Source organism: Neopelma chrysocephalum, unplaced genomic scaffold (assembly GCF_003984885.1).
Source record: "Neopelma chrysocephalum unplaced genomic scaffold, ASM398488v2 Primary Assembly neopelma1_65, whole genome shotgun sequence".
Classification (NCBI taxonomy): Eukaryota; Metazoa; Chordata; class Aves; order Passeriformes; family Pipridae; genus Neopelma; species Neopelma chrysocephalum.
Window position 1 is genome coordinate 4,073,756 of NW_020897722.1, and position 13,761 is coordinate 4,087,516.

Genomic DNA, 13,761 nt, shown 5'->3' on the forward strand with positions numbered 1-13,761 from the left:
ATTGAAAGCAAAAGCACAGTTTTTGGCCCTGCCTGCCCTTATGTGCATCATATTAAGTGGAATTTGAGAACCATGCACAGATGTTTTAGAGGAAAACAGCATCAGCACCCTTTGTTGCAGAGGACCAAAACTAGGTAGAGCTCTTATATAAAAAGATTATCTTTAACTCTTCATATAAAGGCAAACATTTCTGCCTGCTAGGAGAGATGGAAATTCTGGAACTCTCGGAAACCAGAGCTTGTCTGTTACGATCTCCTTTGAGAACAGAAACAAAAAGAAAATAAAAGACAAACAGGAAGAGCTAATAGGTACAGGAACACTTGAAAAGAGAGTGGTCAATCATCTATACCCACCTCTGTCCCAACCCACCCTCACCTCCTGTCTGTACCCATCAATATAAACAGCATTTTCAGGCTGATCAAAAGGCAGCATCTCCTATTGCTACCTCTACTGGGAGCATATTAACATTTCATGACTAAAAGCACTCCCCACCACAAAAAAACCAGCATCAAAGACATTATACAGACAGGCTGCATATCGAAGCCCTAAGGAAAAACAGGAGGCATATTTTGTGCACATACTCACATGCACACCCAGATTCAAAAAACCACCAGAATCTCAACTGAGACCTTCAGGCTCAACAGCAACTCACAGTAAATAAACAATATTAATAATAGCCTGAGAAGAGAACCACCCATATCACTTCCTTCTCTGCTGTACAAACAGTGCACACGGGAGGCATAATGACACCCTGCAAGGAGGCTTTTGCACATTACCAGGAAATACCACATGGGACATTGAAATTAATGTCAAAAGGTGCCGGTGCTAAATTCACGACCATGCTCAGCAAACTGTTTTAATGACAGGTTTAATGCTGGGCTGTTACAGTGACATGACCAAAGCTCTATGGGTTTAATCTGGAGGGTAATGCTTGTGCATTGCAGAGACAGCAGCTTGAGCTGCACCAAGGAGAGCTGCCTTCACGACGGGTCGGCCACAGGGCAGCACAAAGCAGCAGGCTGTCTGTGGTAATTAGCAGGAGGTGAGAGCTAGGTAGCCAGGAAAAGCAGCTGTAGCTGCAGGTGCAGAAAAACTACAGATGAAAACTGTCATCTTCTTTCACTACTTGCTGCTCTTGATTTATTCTTGCTAGAAGGGTCACATTTGGAGTGGTTTGGCCCACTGCTCGCTTCTTGCGCTGTCAGTTCAGATTCATCAGGATCTCGGCTGACAATGTGTGATTTTAGAGACAGATTTACCTTTCTGGATATCCTTTGAAGTCTGTCTATTCACCTCTGGCCACTGTTGGACTTTCACAGACAACAAGAATTTTGTTCCTTCTTCCAGGGAATATGGGACACAAGATGGAGCACAGCCAGATGGATAATGCTGGCATGCACCCACCTTCCTTGGAGAACAGTCTAAAGGCAACCTGAGCATAATGCTGGGGTGTCCAGAAAGCTGAATGCTGGCCTCTCACAGCCATGGGGCCATGTGCTCCCTGGCAAGTTAGTCATTCCCCACTGATTCCCCCTATCACCACTCAGACCGCTCTTCTGAATCATGGGGTTTGCTGTAGCTGTCTATAAAACAGGCACTGTGAACTTCAAACCACAGCTCCTACTTCAGTCCAACAATCCAAAACTCATCTCACCTTTAACCTCATCCAGACAGTAGCTGGTTATTTTGCAGTGTCTATGCCTTTTCCCAAAAGTGCTCCAAGTTTGCAGCCCACAGGCAGAAGAGGATGTTCAGTCCCTTCCAGAGAGGTCAGCATACACAGTCTGACTGACTGCACTTATCTTTCTACCTGACCCTGGAAAACTGAATATCTGCTAAGTCAGGTTTGGAATCTGCCCTGGCTGGGTCCTGCTTGTTATTCTTTCCTTAGATATTTTAATTTAATTTTTTGTGATGAAAACAGCCCGGTGGACATTTTAAAGGCCCTAAGACAGGCGAACAGTGACCACACAGTATGGTGCAGGTATGGGACTGGGACTTCAAAGACTTGCCAGGATTCAGCAGGGAAATGATTATCTGCAGTGACTGGGCAATACTTGGCGAGGCAAAGGGAAATCCTCACCTCTGACTCCGACACTTCCAAGGGCTTCTCATTGAGGCCCAAGCCCTCGGTCAGCACAGCTCCATTGTACTTGTTGCAGATGTCCTCATCAGAGTAGTGCAGCCCCCCTGGGCTTGGGCGAGGAGGAGACCTAGGAAATGCAACACTGAGTGTATGGGATGTTGTCATTTCTCTGGAATGACACAATTAAATCATGCTTAGAAGCCAGAATCACAGCCTGAGGCAGAGACTTGGGCATTAGTCCTTAGATTCTCCAGACAACAGTCTCTCCCCTTTGCCTATTTAACAGTTGCTTGAAGCTACATAAAAAGCCATTTCCAAAGGCATGGCACTCCCAGCTTCTTACCTGGTTCCATTTTTCTTTGAGAAGGTGCTCTTGATGTTCAGGTGTCTGCTGTTGAGCTCCAGAGCAGTGAAGCCTCCGTTATCCAGGGTGACTGATTCTTCTACATTGGAGATGGTTTTACCTAGAGCCAGGTAATGAAAGATTCAGCTGAAACAAAGGCACTTTTCCCCTAAATAGAACTGCAGAAGCTAACTTGTCCTCCTTTCTGTTTTAATTATTTGAAATTCTCTTTACATTTCTTACTGGCAACTAAGAACAGAGTGAAGGAAAGGAGTGTATTAGGAGTGAGAAGGGGCAGAGGGAGCCAAAAGAGGGGAATAAATAGGATTTGTGAATGGATGGATGCATTTCATTCAGAGGTAGGTAAAATAGCACAGATAAACTGTGCTCCAAAAGTGCTTATTCTTGTCTTTTGACTATAAATAGAAACCAGGTGACTAATTCGGGTGGCCACTGAAGATGTCCTAGATCGGGTGCTGTGAATCCCATTCATGCTGACTGAAAACAAGAGAAAGTAAAACTAGAAAAGGCAGAAAAAAGGGAGAAGGAAAAGAGATAAAGAAAAGGCAGGAAAGAAAGCAAGAAAAGGGCAAGTGGATAGCAAATGTGAAAAAGATGTCAAAGCTGTAATGAGGATAAGACACAGATGTGAGAAATCAGTGGACAATGTAAGGCAGGAACAAGGACAGGGGATGGGAAGAAGAAGGAAAATACAGCAAAGTATATTATTTCTTGTGATCAAACACAGCAGGAGCTTGTTCCCTCCCATGTTCCTTCTCAGTAATCCCAAAGGTGTGAGCTCAGCCCGTGTCCCAGGGAGAAGGGCTGGGTACAATCTGGCACTGTTCAGCAGGCAGGTGCTTTATCCTCGGCTCCAATTTCAGCGCTGCATTAAAACTCTGTGAACACGGATTTCTGACAGTACAGGTCAGACCCGTCTTTTCATGTCTGTCCCCCAAACACAGAGCAAAACTAAGAAGATGAGAGATTTCCTATGAGCTATGCATACAAATATGTAATAGTATTAACTCGGTAAAATGCCACGGTATTCATACATCTCATATCTCAGGGGACTGAAATCTGATTTTCTAACACTTGTTAGAAGTGAATTACAAAGAAAGAGAAGATCTTCACTTTGGGACTGAATTACTAAATACTGCCTGGAAGACTTCATTACATTAATCCCTGAGAACAGGTAGTGCAAAGACCCATCCACCTGATCCTACTCATTAATGTGCCTTTTCTGGCACCTCCTGGCACCAGAGCAACTCTTGCTGCAGGTGGAGGAGCCTATCAGAGAAATACACATGTGAACAACCCTTCCAGGACTTTATCATGTAGGGAGAAGAAAAGGTAAAAACAATTTTCAGAGCTCAGGAACTAGGCTTTTTGAAAGGGGACTATTTAACATTCCTGTTATAGAGCAGGTAGCTCCTGTTTCCTTTCAAGAAAGGAGACCTGTAAAAATCATAACTAAAGGAAAATTCAAAGCCTGATGCTCATTTTGTGTTAAAGTCTAACAGGTCTAACCAAGACACCTCCTGGCTTCTTGGCCCCCAGCCCAGGAAATGCAGCTTGGCTTAGGGAAGGAATATGAGATGCAGGGCATCTAAATATACAGGAATTGTGATACAGTCCTCACACACACAGATCTAGAATATCTGCACTGGGTGCAGCCATAGAAAAGCAGAATCTTTATCCTTCTCCCCATCTATTAGGGAATGATGACAAAGCTAAACAAAGTCTCAGCTGATTCCTCATTTGTGGTCTTTTGCCATGTGTTTGACCCAGACTCCTTGGCTTCTGCTACTGTCCCTGGGACTTCCAGATGCTGTCCTGTCTGAGCCCATGGCTGGTGAGTATCCAGTGGTGATTATGGGCAAAAGCCATTTCTACCAAACCAGACAGCAAAAAGATCTGAGTCTTCTGCCAAACAAAATAGAGACAGTCCATGCTGATGAAATCAGGGGTTCAAAGGGAAGATATTTCCGATTCTCACAACTCTTGAGAGTGTGTGCACAGCATGGAGATGATGCCTTACCTCCATTGCAGTTCTTGTACTTCTTGCTCTGGCCATGCAGGACCAATGCAAACACCACCAGGAGGATGAGGATCAGGCTTGAGAGAGCCATCACCAGCAGAAACCACCACTCCTCGTAGAAAGGGGCTTCTGTTTGTGCTGAAAGAGCAAAAAACAAATTACGGTTCCTCTTTATGCCCCTTCAAAATTTTCTCTTCCTCCCCACAGTGAACAATGCATTGATAATGGTGCTCAGGAGAGAGAGGTGTTCAAAGGATGTCACACAGTCTACTGGGCACTTTTGAGGGCCTTTCTGACACTTCTGAGATGGCAGAGAACAGGAGCATATCACAACTCCAACACAGAATCACAGAATGCTTTAGATTGGAAGGCACCATAAAGATCATTCAGTTCCACCCCCCTGCCATGGGCAGGGACACCTTCCACTATCCCAGGTTGCTCCAAACCCCGTCCAACCTGGCCTTGAACATTTCCAGGGATGGGGCAGCCACAGCTTCTCTGGGCAACCTGTTCCATCTCTACAAGCACCTTTCACACACCTGGAGCACAGCTCCAGGATCCCTTAGCTAAGAAGTTATCACCAAGAGAAGAGAGGCAGGTTTCTCCCCACAGCTCTGCACACCTACATGTCTTGACTACTGTGTTATGCTTAGTACTCCCTAGGAACCACTAATACATCTGTCATGACCCATGATTAGTCCAATTTGCAAGAGGCTTGCCTTGCCAAAATGCTGCTCAGTAGCTCTCTGAAAAATACAGCCAGTGCCAGGGAAAAAAGTACACTTGGTTCAGTGTCTTTCAGTACCTCCATCAACTCCAACTTCCAGCATTCACTGCTGCTCTATATCACCTCCCATCCGCTCAGCCAAGCCTGATGTGCAGCACATGGGTATCGACTCAGTTGCCTGGATTTTGTGCAATCTCAGGTCATTTCACCCCATTTGACCTCAATTTAAGACACAAAATGATACTAACTTCCCCTTTCTGGAGTTATCTTGCCAATCTTGGTTTAAAGTAATAAGTATTGTTATTTTCTTGCAGTGACATTCTCTTTGTCTTCTCTTGAGCTCCCTCAGCTTTGGGAAAAAAATGCAGCTGCTGGAGCATGAGCCAGCAGTTGCATATCATTCCCCTGTAGTCCAGAAGGTGGAACACCACCTGGCAGGAATGGGCAATGCCAGGAGACCAATGTCAACCCCTCATAGCACCAAACCCAGGCACTCTCTTTCCCTGACTGTCCTGAGCCTGGATCTGCATACAAGTCTGTTGTAAGCCTGACAATATGAGCTTAAATTTGTTCCAGATCACTGAGTATTCTACAGCAGGGAAAAGCAGCCCCTTTTTCTTCTTTGCTAGGAGGCCAATAAAATCCTAAAGGCAAACTACACAAGCCATGCTGGGCTGAGCAGATTCAGGGCAATTTATACCTCCCTATGCCAGCTGAAGTGGTCAGCCTACAATGCTTTATACTTTTATGACTGTGAATCTCAACAGAAGCCTCTTACTTTCATGCAGCAATTTGAGAGGAACACTGAAGCATCAAAAGGAGGTGAATTAAATAGTTCTGTTCAAGTGGAGAACTTACAAACAAGCAGTTTATTTATAGAAAGCATCACAAGGAGATGCATGCCCAGCTTCAGAGGGAATAATGTCTTCCAGGAAAGGAAAGACTGACATGATTGCTGATCCTTTACATTGTGTTACAGCCTCTGCAAAACCACAGATAGGAAAAACACTGACTCGTGGTGTTTGAAGTGGGTTGTCCATGCCCTTGTCCTGAAGAAGAAAAGCTGGGGTAGCATTCACACTGAAATCCATGGAAGCTCTCCTGGGCTAAGTGGTTAATTGTGTCAGGACAAATGCAGCCACGATGGCAATAGCAGCATTTGCTACTCCTGCCTGCTGGGTAGCTCTTGAATGGTGTTTATGCTTTTCACTGGAGCAGCAAAGAGATAAAAGCCACTCCAGATACTGGAGCATTGCCAGGTTCTCAGGACTCTCCAGAATTTTGAATCACAAAGCCGCTTTATCAGGTTCTTTTATTCCCCTTGTCTTTGCTGACACAGCAAGGGTGAAACCTGCTGCTCAAAAGCAACCTGGAGCACAGCTGGGAGGGTGAGAGGAGACCCAGCAAAGCCATTCCCAGGGCAAGGTCTCCCACCTCACCACAGGCCGCTGAACTCCAGCTGCCCAGCCCTGGCAAGCTGAGGGGATTTTGCCTTTCCAGGTATTGAAGTTCTTTCAGAAAACCAGAATGCTGGGCTGCTCACAGGGATTTTGGAAGCATGTTTAGGCCATAGCCCTGTTTGCTGGGAATAAACACAAGAGGGCGGGAAGGGTGGGAAGAGCCCAAAAGCATCACCAACGAGCTGCTCTGATGAAGGACGACTGGAGGCATCACACTGGACTGGAACTGCCAGCACAGAGGATTATCAGGAATAATTTTGTGAAACTGCTCCTTCATGTTTTTGAGAAAATTACACAGAAAATGTTTATCACAGAATCTTGGGGAAAAAAAGGAGAAAGCAGAGCAAACAACACAACAGACAATGGAGAGAAAGCAAACAAATTCTAGACTGTGTAAATTAGTCTTAGGACAAGAGATCTTACAGATGAACACTCTGAGTAGCTTCTTTGTCAACCTTAAAAATGGCACACATGCATTTTTCCTCTTGAGAGTAAAGCACACTGTAATGACAAACCTTGACTCACCACCATATTACTCCACTTTTATCCTGAAACAAGTGAAAACACGCTGCCCTTGATTATCTGTTGCAACTAGAGGATCTGGGTTGTTTCTTTTTTCCCCTTTTCTCTCCCAACCCCAAGAAATTCCACTGAAAAAGATACTTTTTCAAAAAAATCCATGATTACCTGATACTGCCACGGACGGAACACTTGGCTCTCCGTAGCCAAATTCGTTGACAGCCACCACCCGAAATTCATAGGTGACACCTTGTCTGAGTTTGTCCAGGCCGACTGTGTAGGAGGTGGCACTGCGAGGGATGTCCTTCACAAACATATCCCAGAGTCCTTCATCTAGGAAAGCAGCAAGGAGAGAAATGGCATGAGCTGCGTGACCTGGCACTTCCTCCTGCTCGCTGGAAGAGGGTGTCATCAATTGTGTGTTGGAACTGCAGGCAGTGGACATACTCACCTGAAGGCTGCTCTGTGATGCACACAAATGTCAGAGTGCCCTGCGAGGCCCCATCTGTAAATGCATTTATTCGTGATGGGGTCTTATCATAGCCCAGATGGAAGAGGTCCCCTCTAAAATCATCATCAGCACCCACAGTGACCTGAGCCGGCCAGAGCAGCTGCCCAACCATCTGGGCCCCTCCTGATCAGGAGGTAAGGCCACTCATCAGCACGCCTGGCATTTGACAGCACAGGTAAACCCAAAGCAACTGCTGCATTAGCGAGTCCTGATCACAAAGGTTTTGCCTACTTTTTACACTGCGAAAATGGCTTCGCTATGGAAGCGCAGAGGTGAGGCTTGCACTAATGGAAGTTTTGGGAAGTTTTGGGAAGTTTTTGTAAACTGGTGCCTGAGGGACTGGTGTCACTGGAGTGCTGCTTGCTCCACGATATCAACAGTGTTATGTTCTCCTCATGCCACAGCCCGCAGAGTGAGCCTGCTGGAGCTGCACTCTGTGGTGTACATTTTTAAACAGGAATGAGGTTTTTCTTTGTATTATAAATCTCTCAAAGTTGTTAGAAGCACAATGCCATTCTGATAGGAGTGTTTCACTAGGTTGATCTCCGTTCTCAACAGCCTTAATGACTTTGATCCTGATGCACATCCAGACCAGGCACCATTCCCATCCCTGATCCATTCCCGCAACCTTCTACTCACTTGACTACAATGGAACGAACTTTCAACAAGATGGATGCTGGTACCAGTAAGAACAAACCCAACTATAATTAAAAATGTCACTCAATAATTTTGAGGGCAGGAATCAAACATTAATCTAACCAAACTGCTTTCCAGTAACAACTCATGCCCAGCACTTTCGCTGAGGAAACGGAGTCGCTGTCTATGTGTGGGGCCAAAGCCAGCGTAGCTCTTACAGACCTGACCTCACAGCATCCCATTGGGCTCTTACTTTCAGTTATCAAAGCTGTTCCAGCAATGTCTATTTTTCTCTGCATGTCCCCCAGCTATGGGAATGGGATGATAACCTCTGCATAGATACGACTCCAGCGCAGGAGCTGCCTGCTTTGAAAGACAGTCCTCTGCACTGCGAGATTCGAGCAGCAGCAGGACTTCTGTAGCTTGAGGTGTTATCAAGGTAACAATAAAGCAGGAGCCAGTAGCACTATCCTCAGCAACTTGTTTCACTGCTGCAGTGTAAGGCAGGAATCTGTTCTCATTTGCTTTGCCTTCACCTGAGTGTAAACTAATTGGAATCACCGCAGCGATGCCAGAACTGTGCTGGTGTAACAGAGCAAAATTTGGCCCTTAGCCTACTCCTGTGCAATAGGGAATAGCAGCAAAGATGGACTGATTAACACTGCAGGTGCATTTCCATGTGAATGTTTTAACTCTGGCATCAGTAAGTATTGGCTCAGTAATTTGCACCGTGCTGCATGTCTAGAGACACACAAAGACTAACAACCCCCAAACTACATCTTTTCTGGTCATGAGGATTGGCAGTCTCAGTGGATGCAAGAAGCAGGCTGAAATGTTATTGTTCCAGCTGCATTTGAGAAGAAACAAAGAACAATAAAAATAGGTAATTTTCCTGCCATGCTTAAAATTCAGACCAATACATTATTCACCAGCATGATCAGAGTATAATGAAGTTATCATAATGTACCATTGTTATGTATTAGCTGGGTATTACAATGGCTATAAAACAAGAGATAAAATATTGACTTCCCTTTTACAGGGCAATAGAAGCTGAGATTATTTCTACCATGTAAAGTTACAGTGTAATAAAAAGGGAGCTTGGGATTTAGTTTCTCCGAAGAGGGTGAAGTGAGGGATGCATTTTCAAAGTTGGATTGTTGCAACCACCGATACTAGGGAGATGCATCTCACGACTATAAAATATTGCTATAATTGCTAGAATTGCCTAAGCTTTCATAAACACATTTGTAAACAGCAATAAGAGAATTTGAGCCCATTGTGAATTGTCTGAAAAGCAATTTGTTTGCACTGAAAGCCACTTAAATGGGAGAAGAAAAGCAACAATAAAAATGAATGTGCAGCACTCATTACAACAAACACAACTGTTCAGACATGCACTTTCTCACTCATTTTCTCAAACCTATCAGGGTGCACAGTGCAGAAAATCCAACAGACCAAGACGTGTACACTTAACCACTCTGTGAAGCTCGCAGTAACTTGGGAAAACCACCCTTGAGAAGTCAGTGTTGCATTTCCACATCTCTGTCCCTTTGGCTATGGTGGTAATCCTGTGGGGTAGCAAAGAATCCCAGTGATGTTTCTTCAGAGGGATTTCTGTCTCACAGGGACTCAGAGATGCTCCAGCTGGTGGCCATGTATTCTCTGGACCACCCCCCTTTGATTTTAAATGGGACCGAGCTTGTTATCCTTGGGATCCCAGAGAAGTGCTGATGCAGCTACAGTGGTCAGAAGTCTGCAAGGTGGCAGCCTGGTAAAAGGGATGTCCTACATCTTCCACATTGCTGACCCCAAGCCAATGTTATGCACAGCATAGTCTGTGGCTTCCCAAGCCCTGGTCAACAATATTTTTAATTCCAGAGCCTCAATTAATTTATCTTATCTTCATCTGGAACATTCAGACCCTTCTTTGTACATGGGCATCACAGTCAGATATATCCGAACTAAAAAAGCACTTTATTCCAGTGGTGAACTTTAAGATTAAATATTGAACACACTGAATGCATTCACTGCATCTCTCCCCCCAACCCTCAAAACTAGATGTGCTCTAAATGTTAGAAGTTCAGCTGAAAGAGAATTCATTAGAAGGTCACCTGTGATAGCAAAGACTGGTCTTTAAGTTCAGGAGAAAATCATTAGTGCACCACACATAGCATTTTCCACTCAGTTTAGGGAGGAAAGATGCACATGCTGTGGCTGGGACATCAGCTGGGTATTAACTCATAGAAACTGCTGAAAAAAGCAAAGTTTGCATCACCAGACTCAGGTGAAGACGTGCAGGGCTCAGCCAGTCCCAGGCAACAGCCCAAGGGAGGCTGCCCTTGCTTTTCCTTCAGTAACATCAATCCCTGTCTTCCTTTCCCATTGCCTTTCACTGGGCACTCGGCCTCTTTAAAAAAACCTAAATGTGTGATGGAAAAGGGAGGGCTCCTCAAAAAAAGATAAATTTTATTTTGCTTCTTGTTTCTCTCGAGGCTCCACCAGCCCCAGCTCTGTCCTTATTCCTGCTGAGGGCCGGTCTGATCTTCACCCCCCAGCCTTGATACCTCCGTCCCACCTGCTCCTGAGGTACAGGCATGGGTAGAAGATCTGAATGACAGGGGAAGGTGAAACCACCTCTGACCTAAGAGAAGGTCCAGCCCTCCTGGCCGGGTGCCGACCATTCCGTGTGGGAGCGGCGCTGCCGACCGCAGCCATGCACGGCCCCCGCGGGCCAGCCCGGCCGCACAGGCCATTAATCAGGGTCTCCATGCTAAATAAAACTGTCAGTCAGCGGTGAGGGCTCCTGGCTCTGCTAACTCAAGCCACTAACAACCCACGGCCGAGCTGCGGCGGAGGAGATGGAGAGCTGTCAGTTATTTGGGTCTTAAACACCCGCCTTCCCCTCTCCTCGGCCTGTGAGGAGAGCCCGGCCATAAAGCTCCCTCCTAATTACACATTAGGAGGTTTATGAGGGGAGAAGCTGCGGAGAGTTAAGGCCCGGCTGAACGCCGGTGGTGTTCCTCCTACAGAGGACACAATTAAAACCTGGCTGTGTTTGTCAGAGGCAAAGGGCTGGATTATCATGCAAACCAGTGGAAGGACGAGAATGGGAAGTGAAGGCTGACAAACTGTCAGCCCTGACATGTCGCTCGCCAGCAGAAGCGAAAAAGGCCCCGTGGCAGATGCCGGCGATGCAGCTGCACCCTTCACTTTGAATTTACTGACTTGTGCTGGTTTGTGTCCATGTTTGACACTGCGCTCCCCCATTTGGTTAAAAATAAATAGATAAGGAGGAAAACAGAAAAACACTACTCAAGACACCAGAAAGGAAAACTGAAGTGAGATCTGCCCTCAGGGCGTGGGAAGCAAAACCCAGTATTTTTGAGACGGACAATCCCCACTCCAAGTAGATGGGTTCTTCTCCAAGATGTCTGCTGCCTTCATGGAACTGATCATCTTGGAAGCTGGAGAGGGACTTTTTACAAGGGCATGGAGTGACAGGACAAGGGAGAATGGCTTCGTACTGACAGAGGGCAGGTTTGGATTAGATGTTAGGAAGAAATTCTTGGCACTGGCGAATGGTGAGGGTGGTGAGGCACTGGCACAGGTTGCCCAGACACGAGCCATGAAGATGTGGCACTTAGGGACATGGTTTAGTGGTGGACTTGGCAGGGTTAAGTTTACAGTTGGACTTGATGATCCTAAAGGTCTTTTACAATCCAAATTATTCTATGAAGCAAATCGACCGAACACCTCCACAGCTGCCCTGCAGATGAAGATGACTGCAGCAGGCCAATACATGGATGAAGGTCCCATGGGGACAGGCACGTATCTAGGTGCACTCCTGGCACTGTGGATCCCCAGGGTATAACACAGAAACCCATCCTTTGCAGGCAGGGGATAATTGGGAAAGCAAGTCTGCGTGAGACTGCTGGCACTCTACAGACCATGTGCCCACCACTAAAGCCCAGTATAGAGAGAGGAGCTTTGGATATGGACCAGGGTTGGGAAAAGAGGGGTGAAACCAGCTTCTGCGTTCTTTCCAGGAACTTTAACATCTTTGTGCCATTTCTGTCTTTTCTCTGCGTAAGAGCTGAGGACATGATCTATTACCCATTCCTCAGCCAGCCTAGCTGATGTCTAGGGAGCGCTTAAGATGGCAGAGACAGAGCCTGCTTAATTGCATTTCTTGTAATGCACAGGGAGCTAAACTGGAATCCATTTCTCCAGGGGCAGAGAAGTTGAAGGAAAAGAAAAACTCTTCTGTTTCTGTAATGTCTTCCTCTAGCACAGATCACTCTAGAAAAAATATTGGTTCGCCTGCTTCGTCCCTGTGTCTGAGTATACTCAAAATGCAGAGGAAGTAGTGAGCCTGGTCACCTTCTATAAACCCAGCAGAGAAACAGGGAAATCAAATGAACAGCCTCAGCTGCCTGCTGCCACCATTGCTAAACCCAGCAGGGCAGCAGAGCCCTGGGAGACACAGCAGGACTCCGAAAAACTTGAAGGGAAGTGACAAAAGGGAAGGAGGGTTTGCCATTTCTGACAGAAAGCCACCCTCCTACTCTGATGGAAGAGTCTTGGCAGGGAACTACAGCAGGGAAAACGAGATGATACAGCATTTAACGTTTGGGGTAATGAGGCCTATAATAGATGACACTTGAGATGTGAAACACTAAGGTAGTGGTATAGCATTTAAATATTGGCAACAAGCTAAGGCTTTTCATCTGTCGGCTCAATGCCCTTTTTTTGACCTCAGAAGGATGAATGTCTTTTCCTCCCTTGATTTTATGTGAAGGGCACAAGTCAACTGCTCTTCTTTTGGACAACAACTCCTTAAAAACAAAGGTTGCTCCAATCCATGCTCTATTACCCCTATAAATCAACATGCAAAAGCAAATTATTAGAACGATATTGAAACAGGAGCTGCTCCAAGTGACCAGCCCTGACAGGAGGAATTAGTTCCCTGCTTTTGTTAAGCCCATAATTCAGATTTCAAAGTCTTCCGCACAGAGATGAGGAAGAAAAGCAGCACAGAGAGGAAGCCGACGCTTGGGTGGAATAAGCAAATCTTCCAATTAGTCTGTCTCCTCTCCTGGATCACATTTCACGCTTCCTACAGCTGCACCAGAACGAAGGATGAGAATCCAGCATACAAATGCCGAGTTCATTTGCTACAGCAGCATGAATAGGATTAAAATAATCTGAAGAGGAATTAAATGCCTCAACAGTCAGGTTGCAAGAGCAGGAGAATAAGACCTCTTCTGTGTGTTTCCAGGATCAGTGGAGTGGGGCCAGCAGAAGTGACCCAGGGTTAATGCAGCTCAGACCTGCCTTGGAGGGACTATTTTCTTCCTACTCAAAAAGAGTGGGCCACAAATCCTACATCCTTAGCCATGAACTGTGAAATGTTTGTTCACATCCAACGGTGAGACAAA

At 45.8% G+C, this 13,761-nt stretch overlaps 1 protein-coding gene across 4 annotated transcripts in view; it reads right to left on the minus strand.

Annotated features, from left to right (window-relative positions):
• SDK1 (sidekick cell adhesion molecule 1) overlaps positions 1–13,761 on the minus strand; it is a 398,710-nt gene that overhangs the window by 10,859 nt on the left and 374,090 nt on the right. For all 4 annotated transcript variants that reach the window (XM_027683614.1, XM_027683613.1, XM_027683615.1 and 1 more), the window contains 4 exons: positions 7,345–7,509; positions 4,471–4,608; positions 2,430–2,550; positions 2,084–2,213 (listed from right to left, as the gene is read on the minus strand). In XM_027683614.1, coding sequence (XP_027539415.1) covers positions 2,084–2,213; positions 2,430–2,550; positions 4,471–4,608; positions 7,345–7,509 — 554 coding nt within the window. The remainder of the gene's footprint in view (positions 1–2,083; positions 2,214–2,429; positions 2,551–4,470; positions 4,609–7,344; positions 7,510–13,761) is intronic.